At 43.2% G+C, this 20,777-nt stretch overlaps 1 protein-coding gene across 4 annotated transcripts in view; it reads right to left on the bottom strand.

Annotated features, from left to right (window-relative positions):
• The window catches only part of CHRDL1 (chordin like 1), a 114,883-nt gene extending 105,542 nt beyond the window's left edge, over positions 1 to 9,341 (bottom strand). For 3 of the 4 annotated variants that reach the window (XM_060002821.1, XM_060002820.1, XM_060002822.1), the window contains exons 1-2: positions 9,211 to 9,316; positions 5,913 to 6,061 (exon numbers count right to left, since the gene is read on the bottom strand). In XM_060002821.1, coding sequence (XP_059858804.1) covers positions 5,913 to 6,009 — 97 coding nt within the window. In that variant the 5' untranslated portion in view covers positions 6,010 to 6,061; positions 9,211 to 9,316. Of the gene's footprint in view, positions 1 to 5,912; positions 6,062 to 9,210 lie in introns of all 4 variants that reach the window. The other variant, XM_060002819.1, reaches the window with a different exon arrangement.
• Positions 9,342 to 20,777: the final 11,436 nt, after the last annotated feature.

Below are 20,777 nucleotides of genomic sequence, written 5' to 3'. Positions count from 1 at the left end.
TTTAGTTTGCTGTCCAGAAAGCAAGAATTCCTCTCAGTTAGAGAGTAGAGAATCTTTAGTCCAGAGAGAGCATGAATGACTCAACCCATACCACACAGCAAGCAACAGAACTGACCAGAAACCAGGTCCCCTGACTTAAAGCACAGTCCACTCGCCATTAGACTATGAGGACATTCCAATCCTACTGAGAAGTCAGGGAAATCTAAGAAGCGTGGACATAAAGGCACATATTTTTAACCTTCCTCACAAATTTCCTTTGGCTTAGCTTATTTAGGTTCCAGAATAACTTTAGTCCTAGTCTCTGTCTTTTAACTCCCAAATAGTATACTGCCTCTCTTAGGAATTCTGGTTACAAAGTTCTTTACTCACTTACTCGGATCATCTCATGTGTTAAGTGGCTGCCATGTGCAAAGGACTGGGCTTCTCTTCAAGAGAATGCACTGGCTTCCTCAGAGAACTGGTGTAGTGAACAGAACACTGAATTTGGAGACCTGGGTTTTCACTCTGGCACTGCCTTGGACTTACTGTCTGGCCTTGTACAAAGTCACCTGACCTCACTGGGTTTCAAGTTTCTCATCTGAAGATTAAGGGGAGAATATCATTTGGCTTGCAAGAGAGTTACTTGAATCGCTACCACTTATTAAAGACTGTGTGCCAGCCACTGTCACAAAGCACTCCATGTGAACAGGCTCATCAGTTCTTCAAATGACCATGTTGATGGTCACTACGCTATTATTTCCCCAACTGTACTGATAAGACCGCTAAAGCTGGAAAGATTAAGCAACGTTCCCAAGGTAAGTAAGAAAGTCATGGAGCTGGGGTTTGTATCTACGTGGACTCCAGAGCTTCCATACCCAACCCCACTGGTTCCCCCCAGTATAAAAAATAATTATGAACATACTTTGAAAAGCATTAAACTATCTAATTTTAAGGTGTGCTTCATTTATTCTACTTCCATCTATTTAAACCCCTAAGATGTCAACGGGTCTACTCTTCTGCTAGCTTCTTTCTCTTGTCAAAACATCACCTCGAACGTCCAAGTGAGAATCTAGAGGTGGAAAACTCAAGCCTTTCTGGTTGGCTTTCACAATAAAGAGGCTGGGTAGGCTCCATAAGGCCATGATCCCCATGTTTCAAATTTTCTAAGTATCCTCTTCCTTCCCTTCACTCTTCTGGGGACTCACCCTTCCTGGGAAGTTCAGAGGCCCATTTTCAAGCAAATACAAACGTTGGAAGCTTTTCTCCTGAGGAGAAAAATGAATGAGAATCTAGTCCCTTGGAAGACCCAGTTAACTCACCTTATAAAGCAGGAATGGACGCCATGAAATACACGAACAATTTCTCTCCCCAGGATGACTGCCAGCCTTGGCACAGGCTGGTCCATTTGAAATACATAATTGAATATTCTTAACAACTCAACTCTTCCACCTCACTTTGATCAATAGTTCATTACCTAAGTCAGAATTGCCAAAAGAGGCAAACCCTTCAGCCTGTTTGTCCTATATTTGCATGAATATTAAGCACTGAATGTTATGCTTCTTTGAACATCAAAAGAGCTTCCTGGCCTCTTTTGACTACAACTTTAACAACAGAGCATAATGGAGTTACACAAAGACCTTATCCCGGCTAAAGACCTCAAACCTTGCTGCTTCTGGACAGTAACAAACTTTTATATAAGCCATAAATGGCTCATTCATCCACTGTGATGCACGTTCAGTATTTCCTGGGTTCCTGAACCTGTCTTCCCTCCTGTGAGAGCAAGGGAATTCTGGCTAATTAGCTACTAGTAAGTGGTAGCACCCACTTCGACTTTTCCTTGTGCAAACAGCTTTCTGCAATTAAAGCATTTTCTGCAGACCTCCTCAGATTCTACACCAATTGAGTGAGCATCTTTGACCATAACAGCATCCCCTCTCATTCCACCCTGATGCCTAAAACAGGAGAGCGAACAGGCTACAGAGCATCTGCCTTGACCTAGAAACTTACACTCGAACCAGCCTGTGGAAAATCAAAAACCTTGGCTTCCTTGGGTAAAATGGTATCAGGGAACAAAGAGAGAAGGGAAGCTTTATTAACTTTACACTTACATGTTTCCTGAAGTTTTTCTAGTTTTTTTTTTAATTAAAAAAAAAAACCCTCTTTTTACTCCTTCCACCCCCATACCTATACCCTTCTCTAGAACTCGACAGTAGAAATATGGGAAACAAGATGTCCTTTTACTTTAAAGGACTTTTACCTGTTGTAAAAGTAGTATTTGCCAATTGTGGAAACTTTGTAATAAAGAGAAGTACAAAAATGAACAAAAGTAACAGTCGTGCACCTACCACCCAGAGATAAAAAGTTAGTTCCCGGGGCTTCCCTGGTGGCGCAGTGGTTGAGAATCTGCCTGCTAATGCAGGGGACACGGGTTCGAGCCCTGGTCTGGGAAGATCCCACATGCCGTGGAGCAACTAGGCCCATGAGCCACAACTACTGAGCCTGCGCATCTGGAGCCTGTGCTCCGCAACGACAGAGGCCGCAACAGCGAGAGGCCCACGCACCGCGATGAAGAGTGGCCCCCGCTTGCCACAACTAGAGAAAGCCCTCGCACAGAAACGAAGACCCAACACAGCCAAAAATAAAAAAATAAATTAATTAAAAGAAGGCTCAACATTTTTAAAAAAAGTTAGTTCCCTATGGCACACCATGCATGAATATAAATTTCAGATAGAACAGAGAATTATGGGTAAAACCCCAAATTATGGAAGCAGTAGAAGAAAATACAAGAATATGGAGTAGGAGGGAATTCCCTCATGCTCCAGTGGTTAGGACTCCTCGCTTCCACCGCAGGGGGCACGGGTTCAATCCCTGGTCAGGGAACTAAGATCCCGCATGCCGCACAGGGCAGCCATAAAGGAATTGAATGACAGATCTGACTACAAGAAAATTTAAAACTTCTGTATGGGAAAATACAACTTATACAAAGTTTAAATCAAATGGCAGACTGGGAAAATAATATGTGAAATACAAAAGTTAATAAAAACATTTGATGTTACGTTAATAAATAAGCTTTTGCAAATCAGTAAGACACGCACCCAAATGAAAGCCAATTCAGTGAAGAAATACAATTGACTTAAAAATAATTGAAAAGATACTCCAGTAATAGGAAAGTATCACAACAAAACTGAGATATTATTTCCCCTATTAAACTGGCCCTAAAATACAAAGATTAATAATACTTTCAGTGAAGGAATTAGAAATGGACATGCATACAAAGATGGTGGAAGCATAAATTGATACATTTTTTGAAGGAAATTTGACAGTTCTTACCAAGATTAAAACTGAACATACACTTTGACCTAACAGTTACTCACCAATACTTGCCTAAGTGCCTTAAGACATCCATTAATGCCTTACTTACAGTAACAGCAAAAACTGGATACAACCTAAATATCTACAAACAGGGACTGGTTAAACAAACCACGGCACACTCATATAATTGGGAACTACGTAGACATTAGAAAGAATATGGTACTGTTACACTGCAATGTTCTAACATGGAAAGATGTCCTGGACACACTGCTGAATAAAAGCAGGTTACAGAAAAATATATATATAATATCCAATTTTTGTAAAAGAAAAAACCCTACAGACGTGTATATATGTTTTTATAACACAGAGAGAAAAGAGTTTGGAAGAACACACAGCAAACTATTAGTAACGGTCATCCCTGGGGAGTGGGATGGGTGTTGAGAGATACAGGTTCTTTATGAAGTTCAGATACTTTCATATCATTTTGTACAATGAATATTATTAATTTTATAATTTAAGAAATTTTAAAATAAGTTAATATAAGCATTTTCAATAAGCAGTGTTTGAATGGTAGCATAATAGTACATTACATGGATAATTTAAGTAACCATTCCCCACTGCTTCTAACTTCTCTTAGAGCTGTAATATAAATCTCTGCGCATGTAGTGTGTGTGTGTGCGTCTGTGTGTGTGTGTGTGTGTGTGTGTGTGTGTGTGTGTGTATCGAGGCAACATACCTAGGGCATATGCTTTGAGAGTTTCCTTTTAGTGGAGGTAAATTTGCACATGTCTTCGAGACAGTTAGCTTGGGTGTGGCCACAAAGAATGATGCTGAGTGGCTCATTCAGGGAATGACCATGACCTTAGCCTCATTATCTGACTATAAGCCTGAAACACTAGACCGGAACTGGTCCCCTAGGCCATCTGTTACATAATCATTTTGACACCAACTGAATATCAAAGGGGCTTGGGACAGATTCATAAGCAGTAGGAAATGTCAGAGAGTGATAGTTTGGGGGGTCTGTCAATCGTTTTTCAATCATATTTTTCTTTGGTTTGTCAGTTAAGCTCTAAGTTGCATGGACAATATTCCTCAATTCTTCACGAATGTGGAAGGCTTCCCAGAAGAGATGGTCTTCTAACAAACAGTTGCAAGCTTCCCCATGCTGCCAGTAAGTCCATAAGGGAAGTTTCTTCCTAAGGGAGGAAGGATTTTTAAGCCCAGCTGCTTGCGAGTTTAGCTGAGAATGGATGGACAACTTTTCTATCATATCCACTTAAATCAAGGAGGACTTCTGGAAGAGGAGGGTTCTGAGGTCGATTACACATTCAAGTAGAAGGAGAAGGAGGTCCGTTGAGGACTGCAGGAGAAGAGGCTGATCCAAGCTTCCTTAATGATACCGTGTCCTGCTAAACTTCCTGCTGTGCCTCGATCATACTAGATATCACCACGGATTGCTCATGTTTAAAAGCCTAATCAAAAGCACTATCGCTCCCAGGAAGGAGACTCACTTTACTATGAAAATCGTAGCGGGGCAGAAACACAGGTAACAATGGAACAGGTTTGGCATTGTTCTCCCTGTCAGCAAGCCTCATGCCTGATATATTTAACTTATGCTGATAAAGGAGATAAATGTTTAAGTGATGGGCTTCAGATGCTGTTTCAGCTCCTACCAAGCATATTTGCACAGTTCCTTCTCATGAATAAGCTCAGTGGAGCAGAGAATGCCCCTCTTGGACCAGTTCCACTTTGTGCTTCTTTTGATGCAGCCAAAAAGGGGAACTAGAGCGATGGCTTTTCCTTCAAATTTAGGGCCAGGGTCCACCTCAGAGGTGGCTGCAAGTGGCCCAAAGAAGGTGAGGCTCACAGTGGGCAAAGGCAAGCAGAAAGTTCCTAACAAGAGCAGCGGTGTCAACGGTTACTCATAAATCTCCCAAATGTGGCTGTGAAGAGGGTTAATTACTCCCCTTTCCTGCCACTCTGCTTTCTCCAATGTGTCAGCCCATCACACGGATCGCTGACTTTCTAGAAATATTCCCTGGCTTTGCGGGGACGTTCCTTTCAATAAATGGCATCCAATTTGCTCACGGTCCCTGGAATCTCAATTTCCTCAAAGGATTTTTCATCTCAACCCAGTTCATGTGAAGGTTTTTTCCTTCTTCGTTTTTCAGCAGAAGGGAAGAGGCAGAGCCTGCTTTACATTTTTCTTTTTTTTTTCTTTTTCTTTTCGGTGTTATTCTTTTTCATAAACTGAAAACCTTTGCTGAAGAGTCTGAAATTTGGGAAAAAATCCAGCTCATCTGTCAGATATTTCAAGAATTACGTAAAATGGAATGAGATTTGTACAGTTTAGAACAGGAAAAGGAAAATAGGCTAATGTGTCATGTGTCCTATGAGATGAAAACTATATGATAATCAGAAAAACAGCCCCAAATTTAGTTAGCCCGAGTCAAAGCTCTCATTCTTCTACCAACTCACGCATAAACCAGTAACATTCACTTTCTTCTCTTAGAATAATGGCATGTTCACATTTGGGCTAAATCCCAATCTCTTCAGATTATAATCACACTTTCAAAGAAATTACAAGAAAGTATCTTGTTTTTTAAACTCAAGACACTTACGTTTTACTTGCTCTGCTTTGCTTCCTTCTAGGAAAAGAAAGAACAGCAACAAGGAGAAGATGTATCTCATGCCTCCCATCTTCCACTTTTTTCTCATTCTGGCCACTGCAAAAGGCAACTTGAAACTTTCGGGGCCCTGGGTACTCAAGCTGTTGGGAAGAAAGCAGAAAAGAAGACTTAGAACAGATCCTCTGGAACTGATGGAGATCCCTGATGCTTAGGCTCCTAACTTGCTGGGGGAAAAGTGCTGGAGAATTTACATAAGTGCAAGCATTGTTTTTCTGCTAAGAAAAGAGAACTTGCCTCTCCTGTCTTGCAAAGACTGCGGGGAGAAATTCAAGCGGATGAACATACATTCCTATCCAACGCTGAGGCTAAATCCTTGCAGGCAAGTCATAGGAAAGTAAAAATAAATTTTGAAATCCTCATTTCTAAGGGAATTAAAGTTGATTTCTCAAGAGATTTTCTTTGGGAGAAAAGGGAAACTGGGGTTTGCAAAATGGCCATTTTGGCAAACAAAAATAATAGGCAGTGACCCAAACAATTTCTGAAATGAAAGTTAACTGATCTTAGCTTCAAGACTACCGTTATTATTAATCCTTCAGGGATGAGGCACGACTGATCAATGTTTCTCCTGTGTCTCCTATGAGATCTATAAGGAAAAACTCTTCCAATGGGTGACTTGAAAATATTTAAATAATTCGAGAAACACCACATTTCAATCTGGGGTTAACATTGGATGGGAACTGAGCTCAACGATCTTTTCAGAGGGTCCAACCTAAATATTGAGTATAGAGAGCTGGATGGAATGCAAGATGATCATTCTGGAGAGCTGAATTGTCTTTGGGCCGTGATGTGGATGCCACAGCTCTTACTTTAAACGCTATGAAGTTGGCCAGGTAATTTAAAATCCATTGTTTCAAATTACGAGTATGTAAGTAACCAAAGAAAAACTGTCCATAGAGAATGTTATGCTCTCAGCCAGGCTTTGCAGAACTGGTCTGCCTCTCTACGTCCTCCCTGCTCCTTAAACAAGGATAAATTCTCCTGGGACATGTTCCTAGCCTTCCAAAGACCTGGGTTCTCATGTCTTGGTCCCCTCTGTGAGCTTTTGGTCCAGCTTCAATCACTGGAATGTCTACCTCCGTCCTCTGAGAGTTACCGGGTTCCATTGAAGCAACTCATTTCCACGAAAGCTTTAACACAGCTACTCATCCCAGTGAGGTTTCTTCCTGAGCCTACTTTAATAAGCTTATCCCCCAAGCCTCCAAATGAGAAAGATTTTTTTTTTAACCGCTGAAATCCAATTTATCACAATCACGTATGGGTCTCGGGGGGGATTTCTGAAACCACGGTTTTCGGGTCTCCCCATGCAAGAACCAACCGGGTTGTTTTTCTTGTACAATGGTTGGGTGATTCGGTGAACAGTAGCATTGCCTCATAATTCAAGCTGGCAAGAAAACGGCTCTTAGAATTTTTTTGCTTTTCTTGGGTCTCAACTAATGGTATGAGCAAAGAGAAAAGTTGGTGACTAGAGAGCAATTAATCTCTTTTGGCGTTCCTGTCATCTGTGTGGCCTCCCCGGCTGGGATGTAGAACATCAGAAAACGAATCTCTTTATAAATAATCACTTTTGATTTACAAGATCCTGAAGTCCTGCCTTTGTATTCTGTGCAGAGCTATAAACCTGGAAGAGTTCCCTCCCCAGGTCTCCGTTCAATTTCTCTTTATCGCTTTAACTTTTTCTTTTGGGGGAGGGGGGCCGTTCAAGACATTTGTTAGGGCTGCAGCAATAAACACCGGCAAGCATTGCTGAGCAAGCATGCCGACTCTTACACTTGCAAAGAGCCAAAATGTCCTTAATTTTTCAAATTACACTTTGACCCAGTTAACTGGAGTTATTTCGGTATTAACTCTCTGTCTGCTTCACACAGGCCGTTGTGCCGTTGAACTGGCACTGGCCCTTTTACAGGTTACTTAGAAATGTAGCCATTGACATATTTTGGGGGCATCCAGGCCCCAACAAGAAAACAACAAAGAAAACAAAATTCTGGGACTAACACTGCAGAGTGGGAGAGGGTGAGTGCGCTTTACAAGAGAACAAGAAACAGGTCAGAACCTAAAGAAATGTATCCATTAAGGTGCCTCACAAAGTTCATTTGCGTCAAGCAAAGGGACCAAGGCTGGGACTGCAAGGCAATCTGGACCATCAAGTGTCAGGGGTCTGTCGGTTCACAGAAGAGGTCTCCTGGGTAGAACAGAATCAGAGACGTTCCCAAAGGAAGGCTAAGGGATGAGCACATGGGCCAGCTCTTCAGGACCCACAGTGTTTCTTTAATCCTGCCGAGAGGCTTCAATGCCCTTGCAATCTCACATTCACTATCATCTGTGGGGCAGCCTCCAGGGTAGCAATCCTCTCTCCAACAAACAATAAGAAGACACTGGATTCTCAGGCCCGTGTCCATCAGCTAAAATCCTCTCCCCGGTCTACCACCCAACAAGAAAAGCTCGGTTCACTGGTGGTAGGTTGTCACTGAAAAATGGCAGCTTCAGGCCAGGGTGTCTCTGGTCTGAGTCGAGATGCCTTCATCGCTGCTATGACTGAAGAACAATGCCCCGTCATTTGGCTTGCAAAACACCTTTGCTATCTATCATTTCATTTTATTCCCCACAACAACCCCACCTTCAAAATGGGCATCCTGGAGCCCAGAGAACTCAATTGCCCATTCTCAGAAAGTTAGTGGCAGGGCCGGCAGGCACCAGAAGCCAGGCTTTCCAGGCCCTACGTTCTGGCAACACTGCGTTGCTCCCCGAGCCTAGCGTCTCCAACCCAGACGCCAGTGGTCCGGGCCGGAAAATGAGGCAGATGTCCAGAGGGAGCATAGAGGAGCCTCTCGACCAGTCCGCCCTGTTTGGTTAACTTGAGCACGTATGAACTACCTACGGGTCCAGGGCACCTCAGCAAGCCAGCAAAAGGCTCGGGACACATGCGATCGCTAAGGGGACCGTAGAAACCCGTTAGGTAGCTACCCAAGTGGCCTCCCCGCAGCTCCAGAGCCTGGAACCACGCAGGCCGAGCGAGAGTGGCGAGTGGTGAGTTCGAATCCGGGGGGCCTCCGACCTGCCTTGGTCTGGCGCCCTGGGCTCCACCTCCAGCCGGGCCGCGGGCAGCTGTGGCGGAGAGCGGGTTAGGGTGGCAGGTCGGGGAAGTTCTGGGCGCCCTGGGGGAAGACGGCCCACCTGTGCAAAGGCTGGAAAGGAAGGGAGGGGAAACGGGCGCCGGACACCGCTCACTTACCTGGCCACCGGCCTCCTCCGTCTTCCACGCGTGCAAGCGCTCCGAGCTCCCCGGGGCGCTCCTCCGAGGACGAGGACTCGCAGGTTGTGGCGAGAGCTGGAGTGCGCGCGAGGGGGGAGGGGGGACTCAAAAGTGGGTGGGAGGAAAAACATCACCGCCCTCACACCACGAGGGAACAGCGGCTCGCTCGGCTCCCGGGGGCAGAGACAAGGCGCGGGCGCGGCGGCCCGGGGCCACCTGCCCGCCCGCCGCCCGCTCCCCACTTGGCCCGAGAGGCCGGCCGCTCGGCGCGGGCGGGAATTCCGCGAGCAAGCAGCCGCTGCAAGCCCGCACCCTTTCTCCGCCCCGGCACCGCCGCTCTCTCCCCGCTCCCCCGACCCGAAAGTTAAGAAATCGGGAGAAAGTGTGAGGCTCAGCCGGCGACTCTCCCATCACGCAGCGCCCACACGGCACCCCCCTCCTCTGGCTAAGCGAGCGTTGGGGTCTTAAAGGGACCGCACATCTCCTCCCGCCCTTCCACCCCCTCTGCGCTGGATGCACCTAGGAGCTCCCCGCCGCTCGCGCGCGGCCTGAAGACCCCGGCTACCCTCTGACTTCCCCGCTGGAAGCCCGCGAACCCCTCTCCTCCCGCACGACGGCCTCTCTGCGTGCACCTGGCCTGGTCCTGAGCCGGTGCGCGGGACGCAGGATGAGTTGGCCTCGAAAATTATGCCCTAGCAGGCTGCTTATCATTTCCGGGCATCTCCCAGACCCACGTCGCGGCTAATGAAGTGACCAAGCGTTGGTGCCCTTAAAGGCAGGATGGAGGTGGGTGTGTGTGTGGAGGGACAGGAGACGACTTAGAAACCTGCTTTCGCCCACAGAGGGCTCCTAAGCCCCACGGAAAGGGCCTCCGCTAACTGTTAGGTGTCTTGAAGAAAACTTAAGAGTGGCTCACCACAGCCATCACTGTTCTAAGAGTCCTTAGGATTTTGAGTTGGGTCAAGAACCCATCCTTGAAATCACAATAGCGCTGCTGATGCCTTGGTGAGCCTGGGACAGACTAGTCCAAATTTGTGTTTATTCGATGAAGTGTAGTTACAAAGAATTACCAGAATCCTCTAAGGGCCTGAAAGCGTTGCCTCGAGAGACAGTACCCATTTATATTTAAGCCCCTAAATTTAGAGAGAGCTGCAGGGCTTTTTTCGACGTGGAACTGCATAATATGGACACTCCTAACATCTACATGCCACCTTACGGCTTACAGAGCACTTTCATATACATCTTCATTACTTTTTAAACTCTCACAACAAACTGAATGATCTCTGTGTGGCCTCAAGTGTTAGAGTTGGTGGGGACCCTCTGGACCATTCAGCTCAACCTTTTCCTGTCACAGAAGAAGAAATGGATGGAGGAGGTGGCCGGAGAGGTGATGTATCCAAGGTCACACAGCTAGTAAATGATAGATTTGAGATTCCAGTTCAGATTTCCTGACTTTCAATCCACTACTCTCTGGCTGTTATCTCCAGTCTATAGATGAGGAAACTGATGCTCAGGGAAACTGTAGCTTGCCAAAAGAACTCATATATCAGGAAGAGAGAACAAAGGAAATTTAAAACACGAATAATTGTCCCTGGAAGTTACTTCCTTTTTCTTCCTTCACAAGTGTTAATATCACCCAACTAGCCCCTGAATTGCTGGAGATGATTATTTCACTGTTAACAAAGAAAGGGGGGCCCTTTCTGAAACGTTGCCTTCAGGGCCCAAAATGTCTAGCTCCATCCTGCCGCTTGGGTAGCCATACATTTACATTGCCACATGCATTCAATCTGTGCTGTCCTATATTAGTTTGAACTTGCTGATTTGTTGCCTTATAACTGTTCTCAAGCCATTTAAGGCACTGATGTTTTGTCTCACTGCACTGAGTTCTTCAAGGCCAAGGACTGGTTGTTCAATTTCCTTTGTATCTACATCCCCCAACCCCCATCATCACTCCCAACATGCTGAGAGAGTATTCAGGAAAATGGGTTTCAGGGAACAGCCCGGGACAAACATGGATCTTAGCATTTAAAATCAGACTCACCGAGATTTAAGAGCTCGTCTATTTGGCTACAACCACTGGCTCCCCTTGCTTGATGTAGTACTCTGATTACTGCATAACAAACCATCCCAAAACCTTAAAAGCTTAAAATGATTTATTATGATCGAATGGTTCTTTTCAACTGGGCAGTTTTTGCTCAGGATCTCTTGTACACTTGGCAACTGTATAAGGGGGGTGCTGGAATTCTCTAAAAGGTTCTTCATTCGTGTAAATGCTGGTGGTCCTTGTATTAGTTCCAGTCTTGATTTCTGAATTGGGAACTCCAACATGGGTCCTAACCTAAACTTCCTACCAGATCTTATTCAAGCTAAACTGATGATTATCTCTATGCCTTATTTTTCTCTACTTATTAAATGGAGATTAGAGCATAGATCATCTCATATTCATTCTTTAAAAATGTTTTATTTTGAGATAATCATAGATTTATGTGCAACTGTAAGAAATAATTCAGAGGGATCTCAAATACCCTTCACTCCCAGTAGTAACATCATGCATAACTATAGTACAATATTACAAACAGGAGATTGACATCAATACAATCCATCCACCTTACTCCAATTTCACCAGTTTTATATGCACCCATCTGCCTGTGTGTGTATAGCTCTGTGAAATTTTTTCACATGTGTAGGTTGATGTGATCATCACCATAGTCAAGATGCTAAACAGTGCCAACACCACAAGGGGCTCTGTTGCTCATCTTCTCTCCTCTTCTTCCTACTCCCTGGCAACCACCAAACTGTTCTCCGTCTCTATAATTTTGTCATTTAAGAATGTTACATGGGGGCTTCCCTGGTGGCGCAGTAGTTGAGAGTCCACCTGCCGATGCAGGGGACGCGGGTTCGTGCCCCAGTCTGGGAAGATCCCACATGCCGCGGAGCAGCTGGGCCCGTGAGCCATGGCCGCTGAGTCTGCGCATCCGGAGCCTGTGCTCTGCAGCAGGAGAGGCCACAACAGTGAGAGGCCCGCGTACAGAAAAAAATAATAATAATAGTATTACATGGAATCATACATAGGTAACCTTTTGAAATTGGCTTTTTTTCACTCAACGTAAGTCTCTGGAGATCCATTCAAGATGTTCCAGTATCAAGAGTTTGTTCCTTTTACTGCTGAGTAGTATTCCGTGGCAAGGCTGTATGACAGCTTGTTTAACCATTCATCTATTGCAGGACATCTGGATTGATTCCAGATTTCGGCAGTTACAAATAAAGGGGCTATGAACATTTGTCTACTGATTTTGCATGAACCTAAGTTTTCATTTCTCTGGAATAAATGCCCTAGAGTATAGTTCCTGGATTGTAAGGTAAGTGCATGTTTAGTTTTGTAAGGACCGCCATATGCTTTTCAGAGTGGCTGTACTATTTATATTCCCACCAGGAATGAATGAGACATCCAGTTTCTCTACATACTTGTCTGCATTTCTTGTTGTCATTATTTTTTATTTTAGCCATTCTGATAGGGGTATAGCGATATATCATTGTGGTTTTAAACTGTATTTCCCTAATGCTTAATGATAGCTACCATCTTTTCGTGTGTTTATTAAACATCTGTATATCCTTTTCAGTGAAATGTCTCTTCATGTATTTTGACATCTTCTAATTGGATAGTTTTCTTACAGTTGAATTTTAGGAGTTTTTTTATATATTTTAGGTACTAATCCTTTGTTGCATACATGGTTTGCAAATACTTTCCCCCAGATTGCAATTTGTCTTTTCATCCTCTTCCCATAGGCTTTTATAGAACAAAGTTTTCAATTTTGATGAGGTCCAATCTGTCAGTTTTTCCTCCTATGGATTCTGTTTTGACATTAAGTCTAAGGATGCTTGGCCTAGCCCTAGATCCAAATTTTTTTCCTATATTTTATAGTGCTATAGTTTTAAGTTTTGCATTTAAACCTATGATCCATTTGGAGTTAATTTTATATAAGGTGTGAGATTTAGATCGAGGTTCGCTTTTTTGCCTCTGGATGTCCAATTGCTCCAGCATCATTTTTTAAAAAACTATCCTTCCCTCATTGAAGTGTTTTTACACCTCGGTCAAACATCAGTTGGGTATTGTATGGGTCTGTTTCTGGTTTCTCTCTTTTGTTTCATCGATCTCTGTGTCTATCGGTCCAACAACAGCACCCAGTTTTTATCATTATAGACATTAGTAGGATTAATATCAAGTAGAGTGGTTCCCCCCACTTTATTCTTCCTTTTCAAGATCGTTTTAGCTATTCTGGGTCCCGTACCTTTCTGTATAAATATTAGAATCAGCTCTTCTATGTCTACAATACACCCTTCTCAGATATGGATAGGAATTGCATTAAACCTATAGATCGATTTAGGAAGAATTGACAGCTCTAATCTGTTGAGTCTTCCAATCCATGAACACAATATGTTTCTCCATTTCTGTAGGTCTTTTCTGATTTCATATAGCAATGCTTTCTAGTTTTCAGCGTATAGATTCTGTATGTGTTTTGTTAGATTCATACCTACGTATTTCATTTTCTTTGGAGCAATTGCAAATGTTATTGTGTTTTTAATTTTGGTTTCCAGGGTTCACTGCTAGTATATATTAATGCAATTGATTGTTGTGTGTTGATCTTGTACGCAGCGTGTTGCAGAACACAGTCATTTTATTTTTTTCCAGCTTTATTGTGATTTAATTGACATAGAATATTGTGAGTTTAAGATGTACAACATGATGATTTGATATATGTATATATTGTGAAATGATTACCACAATAATGTTAGTTAACACGTCTATCACCTCACATAATTACATTTTTTTTGTCTGTGGAGAGAATATTTAAGATCTACTCTCTCAGAAACTTTTAAATATATAATACAATTATATTATATATTTAACTATATGCTAACTATAGTCACCATGCTGTGCGTTAGATCCCCAGGACCTATTTTTCTTATAACTGGACGTTTGTACCCTTTGACCAGCATCTCCTCATTTCCCTCATCCCCCAGTTCCTGGCAACCACCATTGTACTCTCTGTTTCAAAGTTTGGCTTTTTTTTTTTAAAGATACCACATATAAGTGAGATCATACAGTATTTGTCTTTCTCTATCTGACTTATTTCACTTAGCATAATGCCCTCAAGGTCCACTCATGTTGTCAAAAGTGGCAGAAATGAATGTGAAAATGGAGGCATTACAGAACGATTAATGCTGAACAATATTTTGAGAATACATATTTTAGCCTTTTTAAATGCTTCTTATCCCGTTTGAACCTGGAAAACTCTGGTTATTTGATTAACTTTCAAATAAAATAGCAGGACACATAAAGATTAATGAGGAGTATATTATGGTGTATGTTTATTTCTTTATACAGAAAATCAGACCAACCTAAAGTTTGTATTAATCAAATATTTGATTCAATATTTAGAAGTTGACCTTTTAGGACCCTTAAGCTGTATTTAGTATGAGCCCCTTTATCACGTGTATGTATTCATGTTTGTTAACTGAGTTTTTGTCTTTGTTGTATTTTCTTCCTGTTGATCATTTCTAAAAAGTGCTATAACACAGAATTGGTTGTCATTAGTGCGATTCGTCTAATATTTCCGTCTTTCTTCCTTTCAGGTTCATGGTAGAACTTTACCCCCCTTCCTGCTATGGGACTGAGCATGACCAACTGATTTGCTTTGGCCATTGAAATCTTAGGAAAAGCGATGCGTTACTTCAGGATGGAAACCAGGAGCTAGTGCATAACAAGCTGCCCCGTTCCCTGCCCACTACCACAGGAATCATGGATGCATATACTGAAATGAAGCCTGAGTTTCTGAGTGACTAAGATGAGCAAACCCCCATCAGAATTATTTTGGGAGTCTAAAGTGAGTGATAAATGGAACTTTGTGTATTAAGCTTGTGAGATTTGGAGGTGCTTCTTTTTGCAGCATAATCTGACCAATCCTGACTGCTGATACCACCAGTAAAAACAATTCTGTTTCCTCATACTTTATGAAAACCAGAAAAGTAAACAGAGCAGCTTATAGAATCTTGGAAATAGAATTAATAGAAGCCATTATTTTTTGGTTCAATATGTTCCTTCTTAGTTAAGCTGTCTGTCACTTTCCGTTTATGCCTTTCAGTTACTGTACCAAAAAAAATAACCCAAGATATTTTTTATTTGTGCTATATCTGAATAGTATTTTAAGGAAATGATTTTCCTTTGAACTGATTTTAAGATGTTTGTGGGAGCATTTTATGTGATTCTCTTCCCAAAGGAGCACATCTCCAGATTTATCATAAAGGCCAATGAAAAAGCAAAATTTGGTTTATGGAAAATTTCGGGAACATACTTATTTTAAAAATTGAGGTAAACTCATTATACTGTGCAGGATTATAGTAAATATCTAAAAGATGAAAGGAAGTGTATTCCTTGATTCAAAATTGTAGCGTGCTCGCAATAACCGTGAATGAGTCAAATGGGCAGAGCATAAAACACATTCACTTCTGACTGAGGATTTTTCACGTAGTTTTTTGTTTGTTTTTTGCGGTACGGACGGGCCCAGCCACTCCGCGGCATGTGGGATCTTCCTGGACCGGGGCACGAACCCGCGTCCCCTGCGTCGGCAGGTGGACTCTCAACCACTGCGCCACCAGGGAAGCCCTTTCACGTAGTTTAACTACATTTTCAAGCAGTCTCACAAAGGTATGTAAACTTTGTTAACTAGGGACATTGTAAAAACAAACTGGAGATCTAGTATGTCCAAGTGTTATACTGTGCATAGAAAATGCAATATGGCGGAATAGAAACTGCTTCCCTAGAAGCTCTATTGCTATAGAGCATTTAATCACTTTAAATTGCATCTGCTTAGATAGCTTACTATAGGGCCTCAAGGTACCCACAGCTCTTTAGAACTGCCATGAACTTCCCACAGTATTTGCCTTTATTCCAAAGCTAGGTAGCAGAGCATCCACTATTATTCTTCAGCAGAACCAACAGAAGTGCCTGTCTCATTGTCTTAACCATGGTTTTAGAATCAAGCATTCCTGAGTTTGAGTCCCAACAAGTCATATAACTTTTCCGAGTCTGTTTCCTTCTATGTAAAAGGAGGATGATGGTAATGCTGCCGTGGAGGTTCAGTGGCCTAATATATGGGGAGAGTCTGGCTCAGTGCCTGACATATAGTAGATGCCTGTTAGTTCTTTCCATCCTCACTTTTCCTTCCTGCCCCCATTCCTTAGGCCAAATGTGAGAGCTTTTGCACACTCAGTAAAGTCCTTTATTAGCCAGTCAAACTTCAGTTTCCCTGTCTTTAGAAGAGAGTGGAGAGAAAAGCAGGAAGAGAAAACCAATAATTAGCCCAATTTTCCACCCTTTTCTTCTAGGCAGGGAGTAAGTTGGGGCATTGGTGAGTAGAGTGCCAACCCGCCTTTAAGTAGAACAGTCAAGAGACTGATGCCAAAATGGAAGTCACTCTGTTTTCACACACATGTGCATCAGCACCGGGTAAGGTCCTGGTGCCGGGAGAACATCATAAAATATTAGATGCAGATTTGGGCCTAACATCCTCTTCTCCATCTTCATGGCACATGGACTAGAAAACAAGACACAAGCCAGAGTAGAATCGTGAGAAGCCACCTGGATATTCTCACATTCAAATTCCCTGATCTTTCAGTTCTCAAGGAAAGAAAGTTTGTTTCTCATTAGGAAATGATGCTGACAACTCAGCATCAGCGTTATAACCCAGGGAATAAGAGCAGGAAACAGAGGATCTAGAGAGCAAAGATGGCAAACTGCTGACCCAAAGGCAGACAAGAGCCTGCACACATGTTTTGCTTGGACTGAACAGGGATTTTTTTTCAAAATTTGAATTGGTTCCAAACAATCTTTAATGTTTATTATTAGGAGATTTCACACAAAAACCTTGATTTCCAGTTCCTCTTGAAAAATTAGAATTGCTGGCAACACTGGGCTGACATCGCTGCCTAGTAACATAGGCTGGAACAGAGGAGTGGCTGCTGCTTTTATATAGCATATGTGCCCATCAATTGCTACAGTCCCCACCATGCCTTACTGTGTCCCTTTTGTTACCCTCAGGCCTGCTTTACTCATTCAGATTACCTTTCTAGCTTCTAGGGCCATTTGAATTTGAACCATGGTGTACAGTCATAACTGTCTAACAAGTGGCTCTCTAGGGAGAAAAATAATCCTGATTCATAGCAATTTCCAATTTCTGATATAGAAATATCCCCAACATGGCTGATTTCAAACTACCAGTATGTCGTCACTTAACGCAGAGCTGGTAAGAGATGCGCGCAATTGCCTCTCCCGAGCTGGTGAGACCTGGTACCAGAACACCACTCGAATCCACTTTAAAAAGGTTCAGCAAAGTAAGTGGGATGGTCAGGGGTGTGAGCCAGGAGATCTTATTCACAGGCTAAGAGTCAGAAATCAACGAGAAAAAGTCAGATTCAACACCTGACATGGAACCCATCATTAAGTCAACACTACTTCCTTGTTCCCTACCTCTTTTTAAAAATCCCACAGGCCAATTATCCAGTTTGGGGGCATGGGTAATGTGCGAGGGAGGTGTGGACTGATGAAGGGTTGGCACTAGCTTGACGAGGTCAGGTGACAAACTACAGGCCCCCTGACCGTGCTGCTGAGTCCTGCCTGTCAGCCGAATACTACGCTCCTTTTCTCCCTATGAGAAGGGAGGGGACAAGGGAGAGCAGTGAGCTGCCTATTTAGAAGCCAAGTTGGGAGTGAAATGGAAATAGCCTGTGAATTACATCCAGAAATCTCTTCTCACACTAGAACTGCAGGGCTGCTGACCTCAAATGCAGATGGCAAAGACCACAAGTAGGGACATCCTCTTCTCACATCCCATACTGGAAAATGACTGAGTGTACGTAGAACGGTATTCTAGAAGGTGAAAACTCTACAGCACCTTTGGGACAACTTAGTCCAAATCTGATTAACTTACACAGGGAGAAACTGAGGTCCGGGGAGGGGGCAGGGGGTGAGTAAGTGGCTCAACCGGGTCTGGAAGCCTGGCTTTCTGACAGCCAGCCTCAGACTTTTTTTTCTACCTCATACTGCGTCTCAAGGAGTTAAAAAGTGGACGCTTCAGTCCACAAATGGGTTGTGTTGCCAAACCAGCAACATGAATAATATTTTTTGACTGAATCAACTGTCTGTTTAGGCATCATGTAGACACAGTCAAACACTCATCTCCAGTTTTCCCTGTGTTTGGATGGTTTTAAAACCTAACAGAGAATCTGCACGCCCAGGGAGTTTTGCCAAGAAAATCTGAAAATCTAAACAGCCACTCTCACATTGGCCCTGTAACCAAGTGTCCGAATCTTTTTTTTTTTTCCTTTTTCATATTAGAGAAAATATGTTCTTGCCACAAGAGAAGCAGCATCAGAACCTGGATGGATCCTTGAACTGAGAATTAGGATTCTTGGCTCTGGTCCTGACTTTGCTTTGGATGGGTCACATCCTGACCTCCCTGTGGGCCTCAGTTTCCCCATCTGTTCCTTCACGCTCTAGCAGTCTTTGACTGTAAAATCATATTCCAGGTGCCCAGTCACTAAGCTTGTTGGCCCCTTCCAACCTGTGTTTCTGTGGCCACAGAGCATTCTAGAACCCAAGTGCCAGAGACATTGCCGAGCCTCTGAAATCCTGCAAGACTTGCTTGTTGGGCTTATTCTCCACAGCAGCTAATTTACATACGCAGCCCCAATGTCTATACTCATTAGGGACCCCTCATCTCGCTGCCTTTGAATTTTCCCGGTAACCTCTCAGTCATAAAAGCTGCCTGTAATCGAAAAAAAAAAATCTCCAAGAATCATATCTTTAAAAATAAAAAGCCTAAACCCAAATGAACCTTTTACTAGATTATGGGCTCCAGTGCTTATTCCTCAGGGGACTCTTGTGAAATCAGAGACAAAAACTTGAGAACAATCAGACAAAGAGAAATGTCAAAGGAAGGTTTGGGTTTATTTAATTTTAGTGTTTTCAAATCCACCCTGGGTTGAGGGGAGGGTGGAAGAAGCAAAGAGAAACCCCCTCCCAGCTGCAAAGTCCACGTGCTCAGCCATGCTTTTCTGTCACTTAGAGTTCAGCTTTCCCCAATATTAATGGAACTTAAGCCAAACAAGAGTTCCTTTTATGCTTTCTCCCCCCTCCCGCCTCCGTGCTTGCTAAGTCCTGTGCAAACTTGCCACAGTTCCCAAGCACACAGCTGTGAAATGATCAGGGCTGGACTAATGCCAGTACAAACCAATTTATTGGGGTCCTGAAATTAACTAAAACCTAGAAAGCCTGATTAATTGTGGCACAGCACAGCAAGCAGCATTCAGGGGGGAGGCCAGCAGGCCACAGCACACACGGGGACTCTGTCCTGCCCCTTGATTGACGCGACGCATAAAGAAGAGTTCCTTCTGTGGACGGGGCTGTGCTGCTCTCACTACTTATTCATCCATAACCAAAATATCATTGAGTCCAGCAGGGAAAATGGTAGTTAGTGGGTCTTAGCTACCTATGGAATCAGCCAATCCCATAATGGTAGTGCTTAGGATTAATTTCATTTAATTTAATTATCATCTTCTGGCCGCCCATTTGACAAGCTCGACTTTTTTTCAAAACAACAGGGACTAAATACGCCTTCGGAGAGTCATCGTTGAGAGCTAGTGTTACTGCCATTTCTTGGAACACCTTACCACATAAGACAAGGAGAAGGAGAGTGAATCTAGGGCAAATCATCAAGGTCAAAAAAGATATTGGTGTGCCCTACAGACCAGTGCTTTTCTTCTCAGTTCCAGTGCAAAGCAATAGCCGACCACTGCATTGCAAAAAGAGTCCTCCTGTATTGGGGAGGGGGGGATAAATTAGGAGTTTGGGGTGAGCAGATACAAACTACTATATATCAAATACATAAACAACAAGGATCTTGTAATAAACTATAATGGAAAAGAATCTGAAAAAATATATATATACACATACATAACTGAATATATATATTATATATAACTGAATCGCTTTACTGTACAGTAGAAACTAACACAATATTATAAATCAACTTCAATTAAAGTTGATTTAAATATAAAGTTCAGGGCTTCCCTGGTGGCGCAGTGGTTGAGAGTCCGCCTGCCGATGCAGGGGACACGGGTTCGTGCCCCGGTCCGGGAGGATCCCACAGGCCGCAGAGCGGCTGGGCCCGTGAGCCACGGCCGCTGAGCCTGCGCGTCCAGAGCCTGTGCTCTGCAATGGGAGAGGCCACAACAGTGAGAGGCCCACGTACCGCAAAAATAAATAAATAAATAAATAAATATATATATATATATATAAAATTCAATTAAATATATTTCAATTAAAAATAAAAATGATAAAAGACGCCTTATCTAAAAGTAGTAAGTACAATGTCAAGACTCCTGAGGTGTTTGCGAGTGGAAGCTCTTGAAGGCGGAGGCAGTGGCAGCAGGGAGACTTCTCAACCTTGGGAACAAGGCATTGCTGTAAAGTGCTCGCTTGTCAGCAC

The sequence above is a fragment of the Delphinus delphis genome, chromosome X, assembly GCF_949987515.2.
Source record: "Delphinus delphis chromosome X, mDelDel1.2, whole genome shotgun sequence".
Taxonomy (NCBI): Eukaryota; Metazoa; Chordata; class Mammalia; order Artiodactyla; family Delphinidae; genus Delphinus; species Delphinus delphis.
The sequence above is the reverse complement of the archived record's forward strand: the minus strand, read 5'-3'. Positions and strand labels throughout refer to the sequence as shown.